The 22,042-nt window shown below is 50.2% G+C and overlaps 1 protein-coding gene across 1 annotated transcript in view; it reads left to right on the plus strand.

The window, feature by feature from the left end:
* The window catches only part of Slc6a2 (solute carrier family 6 member 2), a 34,450-nt gene that overhangs the window by 4,490 nt on the left and 7,918 nt on the right, over positions 1-22,042 (plus strand). The window contains exons 2-5 of the mRNA XM_026392277.2: positions 6,597-6,728; positions 8,511-8,748; positions 14,370-14,508; positions 20,405-20,539. Coding sequence (XP_026248062.2) covers positions 6,597-6,728; positions 8,511-8,748; positions 14,370-14,508; positions 20,405-20,539 — 644 coding nt within the window. The remainder of the gene's footprint in view (positions 1-6,596; positions 6,729-8,510; positions 8,749-14,369; positions 14,509-20,404; positions 20,540-22,042) is intronic.

Raw genomic sequence — 22,042 nt, forward strand, 5'->3', positions numbered from 1 at the left:
CGGGGGTTTTCCAAACTCAGCGTCTTCCCATGCAGCCTGACAGCGGGGGGCGCTGTCTACACCCTGGCCTGGCCAGGCTGACGCTGACCGGTTAGCTCAGATGCACAAGGAACCAGCCCGCTGGTGGGACACCAAGCTGACACGTGTGCCTACCCCTTTACAGGAACGAGGACCTCATCTAGGACCTCAACCTGGGGTTACCAACTTGATTTGTCCCTGAGCAGGAAAAGGATCTGAAGGAGCCGTTTCCATCGAGATGGAATTTATAAAGAAAAATGTTCTGTCCTGCCCTGAGGTCCCCAACCTAACTGCCTAAGTCAGGATTAGGCCACAGCACAAGTAGAGAAAGACCCCGGGGCTGTCATTAGCTGCATTCTCCATGTGATTCATTGCTGAAACTTGTTTATTTAACCAAAAATCACTTACTAAATGCCTACCATCTGCCAGGAATACAGAGGTGAATGAAAGAAAATCCCTGCCTTTCGGGAGAGTTCATAGTCTCCTGGAGACAACCCAAAAGCTAATGCCATTTCATTTATTTATTTATTGGTACCAGGGATTGAACCCAGGGGCACTTAACCACTGAGCCACACCCCTAGTCCTCTTTATTTATTTTTTTACCTCGCTAAGTTACTGAGGCTGGCTTTGAACTCAGCTGCCTCAGCCTCCCAGGCCACTGGGATTACAGGCATGTGCCACTCTGCCCAGTTGCTATCTCAGATTCTGTAACCTAACGTATTATATCCCAAGGGAGCAAAGGTGAGGTCCTCCTCTGTTCTTGGTGGGTCCTGTTTTACTCCAATCTGTGGTCCTGAGCACCCAAACACCTTCTAATTTGTTCCTCTTAAAGAGATCAAGTTGGAGGAGACAGGAAATCTTCAAGGATCTTTTAATGAAGTCACAGCTTTATCAGTAAAAATCAAGTCCAGATGGGACCGCCACATAAGGAGAAATAGCTCCACCTCCATGCCACCCCCGCCATCCTCCACTGGAGCTGGGTTTAATCTACCAGTAGAGTGGGTCTGCTGCTTCTCTGGGGATATTTCTGGGTCTTGGAGCTGAGGCAGGAGGTCGAGTGGGGGACCCAGGGTGAAGGTGAGGAATTGAAGCCAGTTCCCATCGTTTTGTGTAGAATTCTCTTGTGTAGCACCAGAAATGAATGCAAGTTGGTAACTCGTGTCGATGGTCCCAGCCTGTCAGTGAAGTCCAGGGAAAGGAGCAAAGAGATGCGAGACCCGACTTGGGCTGAGGCTGAAGGGCCCATGAAACCAGTGGGCAGGGCCCTCTGGGGTCAGTGAGGGCCCCGAGAAGGTCAGTCTTGGGGAGAAGGCTGGAGTTGACACACAACTCAGTTGCCCCACACCAGAGGAGAGTCTCCGTTGCCAAACTCGAATCATCTGGGTTTGGTTAATTATGGGAAAAGAGTGTTTTCCTGCAGAATTGGCCTCGGGAAGCCAGCCATTTGACTGGCAGAGATTCTGAGGGGGATCCTACATCTGACGCCAAAGACACAAAAATTTGCTTTAGAGAAAACTCGTTTGTCTTGTTCTCCATGGATGGAGGGACAGAATGGAGCAGAGGAGGCAGGCAGAGGGTGGAGGAGGCAGGGTGGGAAACTTGGCCAGAGGAAGAGGCTGGGCACTCAGGCGGTCTTGGCTGATGGTCAGCTGACCTCGGGGAAACCCTGAAACCAGGTGGCCCCTCTGACTGGTGCAGAGTTGGGGCGAGGGGGCTGGGACTCTATGCTCTATAGTGGTTTGTCATTGGATGGGGACAGGGTATGGCCTTGGATGAAGCACTCTTTTCAGATGGCTCCCAAAGGCCAGCTGTGGGGGACTGAGCTCTCTCAACCACAGAGGGAAGGTCCTTGGTCTCTGAGGGGGATCTGGACAGCTCTATGGGAGCCCCTTGGGGAACAGAGTTGGCTGTGGCCCGGGTTTCCTTTGTCCTGTTCTTGCTTGTGGTCAGCATATTTGTTTGGACACATGGGTAAATAGACTCCCTTGGGACGGGGACATGAGGGGTCTGAAGGATTGTTCCCTGCATCTCCAGGTTGTGTGCATGGCCACGTACCACACAGCCCCCACCAGCTGCATGGTGAACCTTTACTGGCAGTAAATAGTTGATAAAGGTGTTTCCCATCAGGCCTTGTGTGCGATGACAGGACCCGTTCCCATTTACAGAGCACCGCCACGTCCCTGGACTTCATCTCCATTATATCAAATTATCACAGCAAACTAATGACAGGTTTATTTCCCTCATTTATGAAGTGGGGTGGGGGTGGTGAGACTCAGAGAAAGCACATTAATGTAGAGATTTGTGGGTATAAGTAGAAAGTTGGGGTGGAGGATCATCCTTAGATCTACCCTTTAGAAAGCCCAGCCCTGCCCGCGCAAACCATTGCTCTCACCCGCAGCTGGCTCCAGGCAGGTCACCCTGCTCAGTCCGTCAGTCCCAAGCCCCCTTCCAGGTCTGCGTGACCCTGGGCTTGGTTCCTTCTCCCTGTGTGTGCTGTGTTGCAGGTCTGCTCAGCCCCAGGTCTGTGGGCGGCCAGGGGCTCATGGGCTACAGGGGCTAGAGACAGAGTTTAGATACAGGGGTCCGAGAGTCCACGCTTACATGCTAAATGTAAGCTGGACGTGGTGGCCGGAGCTGAGGTGGGAAAGCGGAGGGCAATCCAGTGGAGTTCCCTCGGGGCCACCAGATTCTGACCAACAGCTGAAAATTTCAAACTTGAAGTTTGTAATAGGACCAGGACCATGGCAAAGATCACTTTGTCAAAGTAAGAAGATGCCACACGCTTCGGTTAGCAGTAGTGGCTTGATTTATCATTTTGAACTTGTCACAAAAAGGACAACGGACCTCCCTGTGCTGTTGGCTCAGTCCTGAAAGCGTCGGGCCAGCGTGTGGCAGGCAGCCCTGCTGCTGACGGACGCCGTGCCTCTCTGGCACTCTGTACACTACGCCCTGGGGGTACTGGAGGACAGGGACAAACCTAGCTCCCCTGAGAGTTGACCAAGATTTCCTGGGGCTCTGGGGAAAACCAGTCAGGGACAGCCTGCAGCTGAGCTGCAGCATCAAGGGGACAACTTTGTGGACCTTCACTCCTGGGATCCACCTGGGTGTGGCCAGAATCGACAGCTTGAGGAACCACGTTGTCCACAGACTGACCTCAGGGCACCCACCTCTCCTTCTTGAGCTCCTCCCTGACACACTTCTCCACCTCCCCCCAGCTCCCCTCAGACCCCGGCCACCCCATTCCTTGCTGAGCCCCTCCTACCCCTCCCTCTTCCAGAGGATCTCCTTACCTGCCACTTAGCACTCTGAGTAACCACTGGGCTTCCCTCCTGAGGGCTTGGCATTGCACAGAGGGTCCAGGATTCTTGTGTGGCCAGCAGGGTTCCTCTCTAACGGTTCAGTGTCAGTGAGTCGCACTCATGAGACAACCTTTTTTTTTTAAACTAAGTTTGTCCGAAGGCCCCTGGCCGGAAGCTCTTTCACTACAAATATTTCTTTTTCCTTGTGAGGCTGTGTGAGCGCGTCGGTGTGCAGGAGTCTGGGTGTGTACTGCTGCATTCGTGTGCACAGGTGTGCATTTGTGCTTGTGCATGTCAGGTACTCCCAGTTGCTGAGCCCCTTACGTGGTAGGCCCAGCTCAGCCCCTGTCAGCCCAGCACTGTCACACAGCAGAGCATGCCGGATCCAAGCAGGACGCTGGGCTCATGGCCCCTGAGACTCTGTGTGAGACGTAGCAGGGCCACAAGAATGTGGCAGTTATGGGCTTTGCAGGGCAGTGACGTCTAGGGGCTTCGTAATAAGCCTCCGGTTCCAAGGAGCCATTCCAGGGTCCTTTAGGAACAGGCGGCCTCGGCTGACCTCTTCACCATTGAGGCCCATTTCTGACTCTTGAGCCCTGCCCCGGTTCCCCTCCACAGGGGGCTTGAGCCAGCGAGCTGGCCACATCCTCTTTCAGAAAAAGGGCCTGGCAATGGGACAGCTTTCTGCTTTTTATTTGTGCACAACCGTTTCACCATTCCTTGACAACCCTGCGGGCTCCTGCAGACCCTGGGGTGACCCCCTTCCTCTGCTGGGACTCAGCCAGCAGGAGAGGAGGTAGATGTCAAGCGGGGCCAGTTACTGCTGGCTGGCAGTGCCACCCAGAGGTTTCCAGTAGAGAGCACGGGCCTGAAGGACGCCTGGTTGGTGGCCGATGGTGCTCTCCCCCTTTGCTGGCCCTGTAGGAGGAACCCGGGAGTTGCTAACAGCAGAGGGCAGCGCCAGGACCTGAACCACAAGGCCCAGCTTTGTCCTCCTTCCCGCTCCCTTGGCCCTGGCTTCAGTCTTCAGGCTCCTGAACCACTTAAGTTTTTATTTCCCACTCTGCTCCAGCTCTGCCTCCTGCTCCTGGTGTCCAAGAGGAGCAGCGGGTGGCCCGAAGGCACAGGGGAACTCAGACAGAGCAGGTTGGAAAGCACGCTGCAACTTACAAGTTAGGATGAGCAACTGGACTTTTCCAAGTCTCAATGGAATTGGTGGCAATTATCTCTTAGGGATGGTTTTAAATGGATATGTACATGAAATCCTGCATGTGGCTTGGTATACAATAGGTGCTCCATAATTGATACTTGTTACTTTCACCACCCCCACTGCCTACCCTCACCACCTCCACTACCACCATCTCCACCACTGTTAGCCAGGTGCACAGGTGTGAGTTTGAGTGCCAGACCAGCCTTCTCTGTGTGGGAGGGGGTAAGGGGGCAGGGAGTAAGTGGAAGAAATGAGAATTTTCCCCAGAATTTCAAAGAACTCCAACCTGGAGCAGGGACTGGAGCATGAACAACCTATAACCAACAGACTAGGTGGCTCGACTGGTCCCAAACCCCCAGAGCATCTCCTTCTCCCACATCCTATCCACACTCATGTCCTTCATCTAAGATGGAATGTTCTGGAATTTTCAGGGTATGTGGGGAACAGCTCTGGAACTTGGGGAGCCAGGAAGGTTTAGGCCCAGATCCTAGATGCATTTAGCAGTTGGATGACCTTGGTGAAGTCAGTTCTCTAAGCCTCAGCTTCCGGGGGCACCAGAGCTGTTTCCTCAGAAGGTTCTGGATGGTGTAAATGGGATCTTAAGATACCCAATGCCTGGCCCTGCTGGATACACAGGAGGCGTTCATTTCCTACAGTCCTCCCTATCCCCACCTGCAGGCCCCTCTCCTTCTTGGAAGGTCAGGCAGCATTCAGGCTGACAGGACACCCTTCATCCTGGAGGGCCCTGGGCTTCCTGAAGAAGGCAGGGGCCCTGGGTGAGTTTGCCTCTGGTCACCTTAGTTCTTTCCAAGCTTAGAGCCTCAGTTTCCCTCTCTGCAAAGTGGAGATAGTAACACTCTTTCTTTGTAGAGTCATTGTGACATTGTGTGGCAAGTGCCTGGAACTCAGTAGGGGCTCAGCAGGCGTGAGCTGCTGCTATCGGATGTTAGAACTTCATGGAACTGTCTTTAATTATTTCCCAGTTTCCCCACTCTCTGGGTGTGGGCAGGTCAGAGTATTTGGTTTCCAAGGTTACGGCATTTCAGCCAAAAGCCAATGGCAAGAGGAGTTTGGGTCTGGCCTGGCCAGCTCTGGCTGCAGCAGGATAAGGAGCTGGCATATGGCTTGGGGCACACTTGGCAGCCCCGGCTGATGTGGCATGCATCCTAGTGAGTCACCTCCCAGTGCCAGAGCCCACAAAGCTCACTCCAGGCTACCAGGGCACCCTGAGCATTGGCTCTGGAACTCAGATGTGTCCAACTTCACCAGGGACTAGCTGTAGTTACTGCCTGTTGCCTAGGACACCCCTGGAGTTTCTGCTGGGCTCTGGGTGGGCATCTTTCCTGGCTAGAGATTGGGCTCTCTGGCCCCGTTGCCCTGGGCTTTGCCTTCAGCCACCTTAACAGGTGAGCCCAGAGGATTGGATGACCTAAATACAAGTCCTGCTTCTGTCACTCACCAGCAGTGCCAACAGGAACAGTCAACTGCTTTCTCTGTCCCTCAGGGCTTAAAATGACACTGCCTGCATATTGGGTCTACAGGCTGTTGTAAGCATTGGAAAAAATCCAATGAGCTAGTGTTTTGGGAAAGCTACGTGCAACCTAAAAGTGATATTCCCATGAGAAAAGTCAGAAACCCAGTTGGATGTACCTTTAGGCACTGTCTTTCCCTCTCTGGTCTCAATTTGCTTACCTGTAAGAGCTGGGCATTCCTGGAATGATGATCCATAAAGGAAAGATTCTCTGCTTAAGCAAATTTGGTGAAAGCTACACCTAGGATTCTCCTTGTGGTGTTTCATAGCAGAGGCTAGGAGAATCCTGCAGACTTTACCAATTCAACTAGAGACCCTCATTATTGCAGTTAGGACTCCTACTATTATTATTCCTGGTCCTGTTTGTTGTTATTCACTTCTCGGCATGACTCTCTTTACCTGCCACACAATGTTCCTTGTGAAATGGCCAGGTGATGGAGCAGCTGATGAGGGTCCCTGGCAGCTCTTGCAGACTCTGATCCAAGTGCTGTGAGGGGCAGGGATCTAGTGGGTCACACTCTGCCTCTGTGTCCCCCAGGTGCCTTCCTGATTCCATACACCCTGTTCCTCATCATTGCCGGGATGCCCCTGTTCTACATGGAGCTGGCTCTCGGGCAGTACAACCGGGAAGGGGCGGCCACCGTCTGGAAGATCTGTCCTTTCTTCAAAGGTAAAGAAGGAGTCTGGGGGAAGTCAAAGTGCATTTGGGGAAATGCACTCCAAAGATGAGATCTGAGATAAACCAACTATCTGTGGGATTCATGGGCATCAACAAGGTCAGGAGCATCCACCATTCAAAGTTACACAGGGAGCATTTGACGTGTCAGGAAAAGGAGCTGGCAACCCAAGTTTCAGAGTCTGGAGACCCAAGTTTCAGTCTAGCTCCATCAGCTGAGTGGCCAGAGAGAGTCTATTGTCATGAAAGACAGAAATGTCAGAAACCCGGCACATACACCTCTGCTGCTCCCCTCTGGCTTCTGTGGCAGACATGACAAATTGATTGTGGAGCTTCTCAAACTCAGCTGGAAAGCTGCCTCACAATCCTTAATGCAACAGCCATAGCTAATTGATTGCAGATGGGATAGGATTGAGCCTATTTCTGCAGAAAGTAGCCATGACAACCTTCATCCCTTGGCCTCCAGATATCTGGCAGAAGGGTGTGGGGCCAGAGTTAATATTGCCCAAGTGCTGGTTAGAGAACCAGTAGCAATAAGGACAAATGTGACTGCCATGAGCCTCTTCTCAGCTGGCAAGTATCCCCAGAGTACCTTATGTTTACTCAATCCTGTAGTAAATCCAGACTGATACAAGAGTCTTGCGTGGGATTAGCATCATTTTTGTTTACTTGCTGGAAATATGACTCAAACTGGTTTTACTATAACAGAGATTTTTTTTCTGGGGGAGTGCTAGTCTACTCAGGTACAGTTTGATCCGGGTGCTCAAATTGTACTCTTAGAATACGTGTTCGCATCATTCTCTGGTACATTTTTCTCAGTTGCTAAAAAAAAGATGGCTGCCAGCAACTCCAGGCTTAAATCCTGCTGAGTTTTTAACAGTGACCAGAAGCAAATAAGCAAAGGAATAAGCTAACAAAACACCTTTATGCATCCATGGCTTCATTAAAGTTCTTAGTGAAGACTTTCATTGGTTTGATTTGAGCCATATGCCTATCTCTTAACCAATCATCGTGGTTATGAGAAAGCAGTACTCTGACTGGCCAGGTCTTCACAAGCTCATGAGCAGATCAAGGAAGTGAGGGATTACTTTTACCCGAGCCTCACAGGCTGAGTTACTTAAGGAGATCTCTTAAAGCAGTGCTGGGCAGGCCAAAATAATTTCTGCTCTAGGCAAAACTATAGAATTAGCATTAGAGGTGCGTTGGACACATTCAGGAAGATCATGTGTGGGCACGTGAAGCAGGTGGTTGAGAATGAGACCCAGAAACTCAGTGGGCTGAGTGCTCGCTTGAGATCCCCCCAGAAGCAGCTTCGGAGGCAAGGATTTTAGTGTAAGTACTTATTTGGGGAGGTGGTCCCAGGAAGTGCCAGATGACGTCAGGAAAGGGGGGGGCAGCCCATGAAGTGTGTGTCATCAGGTCAAGTCCACCATGGGTGAGTGGAGAGGGTGTGAAACACACCTCTTCGTTATCGGATCCACGGGTCCGGTCGAGGGAGTGGGGGAACTTATTTATATTCCAGCTTCCAACGTGGCTGCTCCCTGGGGCCATGAAGGACCTTATGACCCACCAATAAACAGGCAGAGAGGGCTGCCATGGTGAGGGGGAGCTCTCAGGCAAAGGGGTGGTCGGTGCCCAAGGAATGTGGTGGGACTGGCAATCTGCTACAAAACAAGAGAGATGTAGGGGTTGGGGACTGCGGTGTTTGGTGCCAAATCCTCAGGGGGAGGTGGCTCTGGGCCTGGGCTGGGTCTCGACCTCTGTGTACCCACCCAGGAGTCGGCTATGCTGTGATCCTCATTGCCCTCTACGTTGGCTTCTACTACAACGTCATCATCGCCTGGTCGCTCTACTACCTCTTCGCCTCCTTCACCTTGACCCTGCCCTGGACCGACTGTGGCCATGCCTGGAACAGCCCCAACTGCACCGACCCCAAGCTCCTCAATGGCTCCGTGCTGGGCAACCACACCAAGTACTCCAAGTACAAGTTCACGCCAGCAGCAGAGTTTTACGAGTAAGTCGTAGACTCCTCGTCCTGGGCTGACTGAGGCCTGGGCAGGATCTGAACCAGACTCCAAGGAAAACCTTAGGTGGAGAGGGACAGGGCACGGATCATGTGACAGGCCTGAGGCTGAGGGGGAAGCGGAGGATGCAGCCCTGTCTGTGGCTTCCCGGGGGGGCTTTTGATGTGGGCGGGAGAGTGGAGTGGGGGAGCAGTACCAGGAAACACAGGAGGACCCCAGGAGGTGTTAGTTCTCTAGGAAATAACCTTCAGTTTGGAGAGACGAATTGCCCTTAAGAAACCACAGCCAGTTGTGAATGAGGAAATAGGCACAAACAGGAAGGGTCTTGTCCAAGGTCATCCAGCTTGAAAGTGGCATTGGAAAGTGAGTTTGAACACAGGCAGTTGGGTCCCAAGGCCTAAGCTCTGAGCTCAGTGGTTCTAAACTTCAGCTGCATGTGAAAATCACCCAGAGAGCTTTAAAACACGCTCCTGCTGGATCCTGTGTCCAGGGACTTGAGTTTCGCAGGCGGGGGGGCCGCCAACACAAGTGCATTATTATTAACAGCTACTTCCGGGATTCTATTACCTAGCCACTGCACCCACCTGTCTGAGAACAAGACACCTGCGGAGGTCAGACTGACATCTCTACATGTCATGGAAAAACTAGGGTTTCTTCACTTTTCCCCAGGAATGTAACCTCAGAAGACCCCAGAATGTTTGGAGAGCTTGCTGGTGGGAGTCTTGGGTCTTCCCAGATTGAGTGTGGTCTGGCAGGAGACAGTAAGGGCTGGGGGGCAAGGAGGTTTCTGATCCCTGTAAGTGGTTGCGAGCTTCTCCCACCTTGTTTTCTCAGGCAGAAAAAAGCAGGATCTTTCTTTAGCTCTTGGCAAACCCTGTTCTTATGAATCACGGTGGAAACTGATAGCCTGGTCATCTCTAGTCTGGTTGGTATCAGATTTCTCCACGGGTGTCTTTATGATCGGCTTGTCTGCCCCTGCAGTGGCAGGTCCCCTGCGACAGATCTGGGGACCATGGTTCCTTTCATGCAGCCACCCACTTCCTCCAGGCCTAGCTGTGAGCAGAACACAGTGGAGGGTGACATTCCTGTGTGCAGGGCTTGGAGAGTGTAATGAAAGAGGGGTGCAGACCACCCCTCTTCTCCTCTCCTTAGCCCACCCCACTGCAAACCTTCATAGCTGACAAACTCTTCATATCCAAATCCCACTTCATCTGCACGGTTCACAGTGGCGGAAATCACCCTGCTTCACAGACTAGAAAGCAGAGGCTCTGTTTTAGGTCCCTGGCAGAGTTATCTGAGCGCCAGCTCTCTGATCCAAGGCGCCACCCCGTCCACAGCTCTCTGGGCTTTCTCCTCTCCAGTTGGTCTCCAATTAGTTCGTGTCCAGTTAGGTTCCCTGCTGATAGGTGGGACCCCTTCTTGGGCACGTCTGTCTCCCCTCTTCCCTGCCTACGGGCTGCAGAGAGCATAGTCCTAGGCTGCGGACTGCCTCTGGATTTTCCGTGGCACATGAACTTTCTGTCCAAAGGCCTCTGCTTTAAGACAAGTCAGCTCAGTCGGGGCAGCCAGCAAGTGGGGCTCCCAGGCCTGATACTAAGAGATTAGATAAATTTTTCTCTTTTCCCAAGACTCCTGGCCAATGTTGCCCCCACCTTGTACTCTGTTAGGCAGATGGATTGAACCTATCATTTAAGGGAACCTATCATTTAATCTCCCCAGGCTCCAGGCCTGAAGCCACATGGCCCCACGGCAAAAGAACCTCTGAAGCTGTCCCTTTACCTGTTAACGTGCACCCTTGGTGGATATGTGTTTGGCAATAGGAAAGTTCTGCCCCGCGCTGGCTCCTAGGGGGAAGAGGAGCCTCTCTCTACCCCAGTCCTAACCCTCTGAGCTTTTAAATGTCAAGTGAAAAATTGAGCTTTTTTGGCCCATAGACTTTGGAAAGCCTGGACTGTACCCCTCACGATGATTCACTTTTATTAAACTGCTGGAAAACTAAACCAAACCCAAGGATTTTTGTGCAACCCCCCTCCACCCCCCGCCCCCAGCTCAGGCCTGCAGAGGAAGCCGGATTCGCTTCTTTTCTTGGAAATCAGCTCTGGTGTCCGGCTCTTTTCACTGATGAAACCGTGACCACCCCAAAGTGGCCTTCAAGTGCACGTGAGGCTCATTTTGGCTATTCCAGTGGACACTAGGAGGCATTTTAGCAAGTTTAGGGGCAAACAGATGCAGGCCGTTGCTTTTTTCATGATTTTAACAATAAATCAGGGAAATGGTGATTGACACCGTTCAACACTTTGCCCCCGAAAGCACAGGAAGAAGCCGAATGAAGCATCAGTCAGGGTCAGGACGCTGTCTTTGGATAGGCCCAGCTACTCGATTTTCCTCTTCCCTCTTCTCTCTCTTTCTCGTTCTCTCTCTCAATGGGAGAAGAGCCTATGTCAGGGGATCCTTCCTTCCTTCCTTCCTTCCTTCCTTCCTTCCTTCCTTCCTTCCTTCCTTCCTTTCTTTTCTGAGATGAAACTAGCAGAATAAGTTTTGCCAGGCTGATAAATTGGGCTGGAAAGTGTGTCCTAGGGTGCAGGAACAGGAAGTCCCCAGGCCAGAGCCCAGAGAGCACAGAATTGTGGAGAAGTGGCCTGCTATTGTCAGGAGCAAATGGCAGGGATGAGCTTGGTGGGGTGGATTGCGACAGGCCTCAAATTCTGCAAGGCGTACATTTGCATCCTCCAGGCTAGGATTCCACTTGACAGCCTCAACACTGGACATTTTGGGTTAGAGGAGTCTTTCTTGGGAGGTGGGGGTTGGAGGGGGCACCGTCCTGTGCATTCTGGGTGCTTAGCAGCTTCCCTGATCTCTACCCACTAGTTAAAGGACCTTTGAGGATTTGGGGCCAGGATGGGAGCCAGGTCTGTCTGACCCCAAAGCCTGGATAATTTTGGATGATAGTCTTCTATTTTCCTTCAAGTTCTTGCAAATATTAGATGTCTGTTTGAATGAATGAATGAATGAATGAATGAAGCAAGCAGACACAACATCAGTCATGGCCTGCAGTCCCAGAAACAAACTTTAATTCCCACCTGAGGATAAGCTGGATGGGTTTCCAGGTGGAGGGTATGTGTTGTCCTTCATGAGCCTGGAATGGACCCTCCCACGTCCTCTACTCTGATTCCAGCAAAAACCATCATCCGCCTCTCGTCTGTGGACTCCTCTGACCACCCAGGCTCCTGAAATAGTTACACGCCTATTTCTTAAGAGCCTTTCTGAGACTTCTTTTCCTCAAGTTTAGAAATCCAGCTTTGTTTTGCCAGGAAAGTGAAAGTTTCTGGAAGGCTCAAGTTGGTCTAGAAGAAGCCTATAATTTGGGTGGGCCTCTGACTCAGTGGGTCCGAGATTTGGCTGCCAGTTGGCATCGGCAGGGGTGGCACTGGTGGCCTGGTTCTGTTGCTCAAGGATTATGAATTAATTGGTTGAGAACAGGGCCCAGAGAGTAATATTTTTATGACGTAAAAGATTAAAATTTTTTAAAATTTTGATATCAGCGATTTTTTTAAAAAAGGTGGGTCTTCAAGGATTCGCCCAATGGTGGAGTGCAAAGGTTTGAAAAAAAATTGCATCTGTACTGAGCATGTACAGACTTTTGTCATTTTCCCCTAAATGAACCAGTATAGTAGTTATATGCATAGCATTTACTTTTGATTAACCAAGTATAACAGCTACTTACACAGCATTTATTTGTATTAGGTATTATAAGGAAGCTGGAGATTACTAGAAGCATTCATAGGTATGAGTGTAGGGTATATGCAAAGATGATATCATGTTATGTAAGAGACCTGAGCACTCATGGATTTTGATATCCACGGATACCAAGGGACAACTCTATGAGCCTTCAGGTTGCAGGAGCACACTGCTGACAAATGAGCCAAGAAACGCAGAAACTGAAAGGATTAGAGATTAGGATCAGGGAAAATCAGGGAGCCCTCCAGGAGGAGGTGACATTGGAGCTGGGCCTGGCTAGGTATCCAGCAGTAGGCTATAGCTTCTGAGCATCAGATTCAGAGGAAGATGGGGCAGAGACCCATTCTGGGGCCCCGGCAGCTCCCTGAACCCTCCCAACACTTGCCACACTTTATTGCTTTCTTTTGCAGTTAATGCTATCTCTCATGTTAGAACAGAAGCCCACCAAGGCGGGGACTGTGTGCCAGCAGTTCCCTGAGTGTGTGTGAGGCCCAGATGGGCCAGCTAGCCACAGGCCGGAATTGAGGGATGCGTGATTGGGGTGCAGAGCCGAGATGCCACACCCAGGTGTTCCCAGGCCTGCTGCTGTGTCTTGTGAGGATGTAGAATTCCTCTATGGAGCCTGCTGTACTGGATTATCAGTTGGTCTTATTTGACCTTGATCCCAATGGATTTTGATTTGATTCTAATTAACAAATGGACATCTTGTTCTCAATTCTATTTACCATTCCTTCCCTGTATGAGGTGCCTCAGTATTCTCAAGCCTTCTATATGTATATAGTATATTTTTCTTACTTAAGAAACATGTTATTGTACGTGACCGTATTACAGAGAAGTGACAGCTTAATGAATATCACAAACTGAATGCATCCATGTCTCCACGACCTAGATCAGGAGTCAGAGCATGACAAGTCTCCTAGAAATCCCTAGGAGTCCCTCCCAGTTAGTAACCTTCTCTCCCATCCCAGAGCATACCTTTTCTGATTTCTAACCCCTAGGTGAATTTTGCCTGTTATTGTACAGTGCTTAATTTGAATGGAATTGGACTTCTGTCTCTTCCGTGCTCTTTTGACTTTGACTACATTTTCATAGCATTCATTATGTGTGAGAGTTTCACCCATTTGGGGGTAGATGCTGTATAATGATTCATTTTAGTTAATGTGACATAACTTATCCATTCTATTGTTAATGGGTATTTGAGTATTTTGCAATTCAGGGTTATTATGCTCAAGGCTGTGATGAACTTTCTAGAACATATCTTTTGGTAAACATATGTATAAATTCTATTGGATAAATACCTACAAGTAGACTTGCTAGGACACAGAGTATGCATATATTTGATTTTAGCAGATATTCTTAGACAGGAGACCTGTTTATTCCTGTCTTAGTCTCTAGACAAGAGATTCTCAGTTCAGCAAGATGAGCATTTTGGATGGGATAATTCTTTGTTATTGGAGACCGTCCTGGGCATTTAGGATGTCGAGCAGCTCTGTGGTCCAGGTCCCCTGGAGTCACGTCAACAGAAAGCACCTCGGACATCGTCAAATATGCTCTGGGGTGCAAGATAGGCTCTTCCTCCTCTAGAGACCTGCTGCTGCAGAAGGTGAGCTCTAGAAAGCAGAGACCTTCCGTGTCTTATCACTGTGTCCCCAGGACCAGCCATGCAGCAGGCACTTTGGAGAGCCATCCTGGGTGCAGGCCATGGCTGACCAGAGCCAGTCCATGTGATGCATGCAGCGGCCAGTGCCCCGGAGTCAGGGAGAGTGGCTGACCCCTGTCTCCATCAGGGTGCATGTGGGACAGGCCCGTGAGCATGGCCTTGGACATGCTCCTTGACGCTGTTTTCCCTGGTCCCCACCTCTCCTCCCCACAGGCGTGGTGTCCTGCATCTCCACGAGAGCAGCGGGATTCACGACATCGGCCTGCCCCAGTGGCAGCTCCTCCTCTGTCTCATGTTCGTTGTCGTCATCCTGTATTTCAGCCTCTGGAAAGGTGTGAAGACATCAGGAAAGGTAATGTCTCGGTTTTTCTTTCAGTTGGGAGCTTGGCCTTGGGAAAAAAAAAATTTCTAGTTATAACCATGTGGTTGATGAAAAGACAAGGGAGCTCTAAGAATACGGAGCCTCGTTCAGCCCTCAGCTCTGCATTGACACGGATGAATCCCTTCCTTCCCTAAGCCTGAGTCACCCCAACAGCAGGGTGAAGGGGTGCAAGTAGATCTGGGCTCTTCATACTTTTCAGCCAAAATTCCCCTAATAGCAGAGACCAGGTACTGGGACACCCCTAAAGACTTGGGGATCAAACCTAAAACAACACTTGACCCATCTCTACCTTGATTGATCTTGAATTTTGACCTAAAGCTTCATGCAAATGTTGCATAGAACGTAATTATTTGGAATATAATGGAACATAATCATTTGCTTTACTATAGAATTAGTAAATCTCCACCCTTCTGAAATTTTGAGTAAAAGAGAATGCTCCAGAAGATATCCAGCTGAATGCATAGGCTTGTGTTTCCTCTGAAACAGTGCTGAGGGCCCCCAGGGGTCTGGGTGCTTTGGAAAGAAGCACACGGTAAGATGGTCATGGAGGTCCAGCCGAGATGGGGCATTCTCAGCTTGGGTGACACTGCCCTCTATAGTCAGCCTCTAAAGGTGGAGTATACTCAGGAAATGGCCTGCACTGATTTGTTAGCCTATGGAATATCATGGGGACACCAATCCCTATGGGTTCTAGAACTTGAGTGTATGAAAAAGAATGAAGCTGGGGAATGTCTTTCCAGTGTTTTTCTTAGCAATTGGTGTGTAATGAACCACCCTGAAAAGTGGTGATTTTAAATATCTAACTCTCATGATTCTGGGAGTTGACTGGGCTCAGCGGGGTGGTTCTTCTGCTCCTCTATGTTGCCTGAGTATCTCGTAGCATCCTGGCTGGGTTTCCAGATCACGTTCCAAGCAGACAAGACCTGATGTGCAATAGCTCTTCCAGTCTCTCTTGCATGATGCTGTCTCTTGTCCAATGGCCAAAGCAACTCTTGTGATGAAGACTGGAGTTCAAGTGGGAGGGGATGACACACAGATGGGAGTTCACTGGAGGGGTGGGGGGTCACAAGGCAAGTCTGCCGAAATCAGATAGGGATGAATTTGGAAGAAGCTTCACTCAGTGACTGTTTTGGAAAGCAGGATGCATCAGGATTCTGTCTGGTACTTTGAAATTTTTATTATGCCTTTGAGAGCAAGGACAGGGACAGGGGACCAACAGCCACTGGGAATGTAATCTGTTAACAACTAGAGGTGGAATTTCCTATCAGTACATTGGGGATACAGGATTTTTTCCTAAGGAAGGACTAAAATGAGATGCAGATTAGGATTGGAAGGAATTCTGGAGTGTAGAGCAAAATCAGTCTAGGACCACCACCATCCCAACAACTGTCACACAGTAGGTCTTCAGTAAATATCTATTAAAGGACTGAAGAATGGGGGGTAAATAAGTCTTTAATACTTTATTGAGGATTCTTTTGAATTCAGTTCAACTCATCAAACTTAGTAAACTTTTTAACTTATTGTGGACACCTACTGTGTGCTAGGCTTGATGTTAGTACCGATGATGCAAGAATAAGTAAGACAAATGCTTTCTTCAATTTCTTTTAGTCTATATTCATTATGGATGGGTTGTGGGTCAGCCAATGTCACAGTGTCTCGGGACTCTATCCAGAGCTATATATGGGTGTCTCCCTTTACACTAATATTAAGGGTTACAGTCTACACATGGTATTATGTATTTTGCTTATTTATATATTTATTTATTTTGTGGTGCTGGGGTTGGAACCCAGGGCCTTGTGTGTGCCAGGCCAGCGCTCTACCACAAAGTCACATCCCAGCATTTCTTGCTTTATATTTTAAAGTTAATTTTACCTTGGAGATAATTTCCCATTATGTGGTCAGGTTATACCTTAAGAGAAGTACAAACAGCGGGTTTTTAAGCTGTCATTAGATCAACCTAGTGGGTTGCCACACGTTGTTAAAATGGTATAGGCTAGATCACCAGAGGGCATTGCATAAAGAAGAGATGAGCTGTCTCGAGCCATTCAGTTTCAGTTAAGGCAGCCTATATGTTTATGTGTAGTTGAACTTGACATAGAAAGTATTCCTTACCAAAGGCCATGGTCAAAAAGCCTGAGATGCTGCATGAGTAGAGGAAGGGAGATCTTTGGATTGAGGGAGTCTACAAAGACTGTGGAGAAGGGGGCATTTGTGCTGGGTCTGTGAGGACAGGCATGGGTAGGAATGAGGAGGAAGGAAGAGGTTCTCTACGAAAGGATCCACGTGAACAAAGCCACAGAAGTGTGGAAGGACCAGCCCAGCCTGAGTTAGTGCTTTCTGTAACTCTCTAGCTACCAGGAGCAGGACTCTCCTGGCCTCCGCAGAGGCCCACAGGGGAGTCACACTCTATCCCTGTGAACGACAGAAGTCCAGTCTACTGGCCTGCGGTGAATCTTGAATGCACACACTTCCCATCTGGGCAAGTGGAGGCTGGGATTCAGAAGATGCTGACTCCTGGGCCCCGGGGACGGTGGGAGCAGGTCTGAATGGGACAGGGGTTATCCCAGGCCACACACCCAATGACAACTGGGTTGGCCCATCCAGCACCTCAGGGTGGAAGGTGAGGCCTGAGCAGTGCTTGCCATGCTGGAGCTCGGTCCACTTTCTGGATCTCCCGCCCTGTCTACTCTGGGAACATATTGGACTCAGACCTCAGGCTCCCCTTCCCTGGAGAGAAATCAAGACATCGGAGTTGGCTGGGATCAGCGTCACTCACCCACTTCACTGCCAGCCTTTGGGCTGTTGGGTGGGGGGGGGGGTGGCCCTAGATGGAGCACCTCCTGAATTCGATCAGAGATGGTGCTACTGGGAAGAGAGAAAGCCAGATCAATTCAAAGGAAACCTGAGCTCTAGAATATTTAAATTAAAAAATAGCCCTGTTACTTTCATATTCAAGTCGTAATTCTAGCCAAGCCTTCCCACTAGTGTCTCAATTCAGGCTGGTCCTGGCTTGCCTTGGTAACTTGTTTGGATCCAGTTTGGAACAACACCACTTGCACATGAGCCACAAATATACCAAAATACGTGTAGCTCAGTGTTTTCTTGAGTAACATAAGTGTATAGTGCACACCCCATCTTTTTTTTTAAAAAAAAACTCTGCCTTCATTATTAGTGAAAATGTCTCTGAGACCCAGCTCAGAGGACCACAAATTCTAAGTCAGTAAAGGTTAAATTAATGCAGTATGGACATTTATGTTCTCTATTAGGCCTTAGAGTGGATCAGGAGCTTCTCCAACATGAGTGTATGTGAGGATTATTTGGGGGGCTTGTTAAAACTCCAATTCCTTGTCCTTTCCTGAGAGTCTAGGAACTCTTGGAGATGCTGATGCTGGTGTTGCTGGTTCACCAACTTCACCCGAGTCTAGGCGATTCTTTCCCCAATGCCAGGATTTATTGCAAGGCTTGTATACCTTCAAGTGAGGTATATCTACCTCACTGTTCTCCTGGGCAGCTCATTTCCATTAGAGAGCTCTGTCATTCAAAAGTCCTTCCTTTCTTGGAACCAAGATCCTCCTCATTTTGATGATAAGCAATTGGTTTGGGTTTAGTACCCCCAGAACTTCACAAATTATCAGCAGAAACATCAGGTGGTTAAGAAATTTCAGGTGATAGAAAAAAGTGACATTCCTTGGGGTCTAGGAACATGCTTTCTAAGACCAATGGGCTGCTCATTGTCTTATGCTCAAAGTAAAATTTGCACTCAAAGTTAAACTTTTAACAGGAGTTTGGTTTCTCGTGGCCAGAGATGCATTGCGAGTTGAGAATTCTGAGAGCAGAAAGGCCTAGGTTAGAGACAGAACCCAAATGTCCCTCTGTTTGCCCAAGGTGCATACAGGGCTCCTGTGGGCAAGGGTGAGCTATGGCCTGAGGATCTAGGAGTCTCACTTTTGACACAAGGTCTTAGGCAGCGGAACTCACATAAGCCATCAATTCTGAGAACCTTCGACAAGACTCGGATGGTTTAGTTTTGAAGATGTGTGCATGGGCAGAGCAAGCTCCTGTTCTCTGTGTTTGACTGTTGTCACGGTCAGCTCAGTCACGCTCTGACGTGTTCCCATGTTGGAACCTCACACACGGCCAATGCAGGGCCACCTCCAGGCCCAAGGAGTATCCTATCCTCTGGAGTAAAAAATGCAAGATTGATTTTTCTTTTTTGATGGCAGTTGGGTGGTCACCTCTGACCTGCAGGGATGGGCAGAGCAGCTTGGGCTTTGGCTACTGACATGAATTGTAGGGGCCTGTAGTAGACAGGACCCCCACAAAGGTCTGGGAGGAATGTCTGTGTTTGATGCTAAGGAGCCACTTGTCCTGGTTAGGGAGACCCAGTCCAGGGCCACTGAGTGAGGCCCCCCAGATTGACCAGCTTCCTTTCCAGGTCACGTTTACCTCCCCAGTTGTCCAATCATTCATCCAATAAATAGTTTTAAAGGACCCATTCAAGCCAGGTGCTGGGCATAATTTTTTGAAACTTTTGTTTCTAAGGTGTGACGGTCCAGTGGGAAGGACAGACAAACATACAAAGGGAGGATCCATTTCCGTCTTTAAGCGAAGGCATGGAAAACATAGGACTTTATTTTCTGTGTCTTGATTTTTGTTTTGAGCCCTTATCTTTCAAGGTGGACAAAGAACTTGACTCTCAGTCATGAGCTGAGGGTTCCATTTTCTCCCACGGGACGTGCAAAGACCCTGGGGGCTGCAGAGTGCCAGAACTTTTGAGGGGAGGAACCACCTGGTCTTTAAGTTATGTGTGCTCTCCTGTTTCAGCTGAGTCTTCCTTGGGTCTGACCACCCTGGCCCTGGCTTGATTTTCTGTTCAGGGTACAGTATTGTCCTACAAGGATGCCCACAGCTGCGTTTGCCTATAGCAGGGATTTTTAACCTTGAAATTGATGTCACTTGGGAAGTTTTTGAAATACACCGAAGAAGTTCAGTCTGGGTTCAGATATCACCTCAGACCAGTTAGATCAGAAACTCAAGACTGAGAACTGCGCCTCAGCGTTCTTATCTAGAGCTTCCCCAGGGACTATGACATGTGGCCACAGGCACCAAGGAACAGCCAAGAGGCCTGCGTAGCCCTCAGCGTCCACATTTTGTAATCTCTTCCTCCAGGTGGGCAGGAGGGTGAGGTGGCTCTTCTTAGTCTGAGGATGATCTCTTCCCCTTTGGATTTCTGAAAAAGACACTTTGTCCCAAATCTGCTCCAACTAATATGGAGAAGGGGCAGAGACTCTGCTTTCTGCCCAGCCACAGGCCTGCTTGGGCAGTGGGCTTCGGAGGGGGTGCTTAAGTGGGGGTAAAGGAAAAGAGGGAGAAGCAACAAATTTGGAGAAAAAGAAGGGAGGAGAAGAAGAAGGAGGAGGAGGAGGAGGAGGAGGAGGGAGGAAAAAATGAAGATCTTTAAAACCCTGCCTGTAAGATGGGTCCAGAAAATACCTGTGGTCGGATGCATGCAGGACTGGCAGGAGCAGTGGACACAAAAATGGGGATAAGCTTAGTTCTACCTGAGGCAACTTGAAGGGACCAGGAGAGGTGGCTTTGTGAGGGGGTGGCACCTGTGCTATGAGAGCCTGGTCTTTGCCCATGGCGACCTCAGCTTCTGTCTCAGCACTATGGAGATGGCCTCGCGGGTTCTGAGCTTCCCCGGGCGCGCCAGCTCTGTTCACTGTTCTGTCCCTGGAGTCTGGCTCGGGCCTGACCTGAAGGTGGAGCCTGGGCACGTGTGTTGGGTGAAGGGAGCTGGCGGGAGGGCCTGACTGGCTCTCTGGGAGGCCGATGGAGGGGCTCACAGCCGCGCGTCCGTTGCCAGGTGGTGTGGATCACAGCCACCCTGCCGTACTTTGTGCTGTTCGTGCTCCTGGTCCATGGCGTCACGCTGCCCGGCGCCTCCGACGGCATCAACGCCTACCTGCACATCGACTTCCACCGCCTAAAGGAGGCCACGGTCAGTGTCACCCAGACCTGGGCCAAGGTAGGGGGGTTCTTAGGAGCAGATGGTGATGGGAGAAACTGGTCCCAGTTCTGCCACAAACTCGCTGTGCAGCTGTGGACAGGACCCCTCCAGCTCCAAGTGGCAGGTCCCCTGAGGGTCTGCCTTTCCCAGTCTGATGGGCTGGGCTTCTGTGGTTCCCTTTAGTGGCCTTCATGGACCACACTTTGCAATGTGGGCCAGACCGTGTACAGGGACCAGGATGCCCTCGGTGCTTACTCCTGTCCTTGCCTACAGCACCCTAGTCCACCCCAGTCGCCCCTTCCCTGTTTCTCTAGTCCCCAGCCATGGCCTTGGCCACCATCCTGTCATGTCAGCAAAAAAGAGCACCTGGACCTGCCACCTCTCTCCCCCAGCAGCCTCCTCCAGCTCACCGTCCTGCCTAAAGCCCCAAGTTGCAATGAAGAAGGGGTGAATTTGGTAATGAAGTCCAGGGCAGTGGGTGAGGATGGGTGCAGAGACCATCTTGGAGGGGCCGAGTGCCCTGAGCATCTTTAAATGATAGCCGAGACCACTTCCAGCCTCTTCCCGCAGGTCCCCACCAGGGAGAAAACCTCAACAACTTTCTCACAGTTCTCCAGGGCTTCTTTGCTTTTTATTGGAACCCACAAAGATCCTGGCAGGCGGCAGCAACATAGAATTAGGAGAGCTATATCCCAGTGTGCTTCCTGCCCCGCTCAATGTCCCAGCACATCACCATGCTGTAGACCAACGACCAAGAGAAAACCCATTTACTTAGCAACTGCCAGAAATGTAACCCAGCATGAATCTGCCTTGTTAATTGTGGAACATATGATTCCACTTGTTCCACAACTGTCTCGCTGTCCCCAGTCATTCAGACATGTGGAGATCAAGCCCCTCATGCAGTCTGAAGGAGCAGACCCCCACCCCCCGTGAGAGTGCCCCTCTCATTGTGCGATGGGGAGAGGACAGAAATCTCCCCATTCAAATCTGAATTGCAGCTCAGTTCCTGTGGGCTGGGTATAATGACCCCCACTGTAAAGAAGAGGGGTGACGATATTAGAGGGGTGATGATATTAAGGGGTGAGGTTGACCAGGGCTAAACCTGGCAGGGAGGTTGGCGAGGGGCTCATGTCTTCAGGCCTCCAGCTGTGTGCACACATCACCCAAAAGATGGAATCAATAATCCCCATTGCTTTCCAAGGCCACCATTTGTCCTGGACTTGGAAAAGTCCCCTCATGAATCCCTTGCTGTGGATGTCGTCCCCTTAACTCCTAAGGGGGTCAGGACCCTCTGCTCCTGCCCTGTCGACCCCTTGGCTTAGAACTAGGAAGCTGATAAACTGTCTTTGAAAATTAAGGGCTTTCAGCGGATGCCATGAGTTCCTCCAGGCTGAGGTTGCCCCTGACTGCCCAAGGCTGGGAGAGGCTAGGGAGACCCCAGCTGTCTCTGGGAGAGGGGGCGTTCCCTGGTTCCAGAGCATCCCCGGGGCTTTC

This window comes from Urocitellus parryii, chromosome 15 (assembly GCF_045843805.1).
Source record: "Urocitellus parryii isolate mUroPar1 chromosome 15, mUroPar1.hap1, whole genome shotgun sequence".
In the NCBI taxonomy this organism is placed as follows: Eukaryota; Metazoa; Chordata; class Mammalia; order Rodentia; family Sciuridae; genus Urocitellus; species Urocitellus parryii.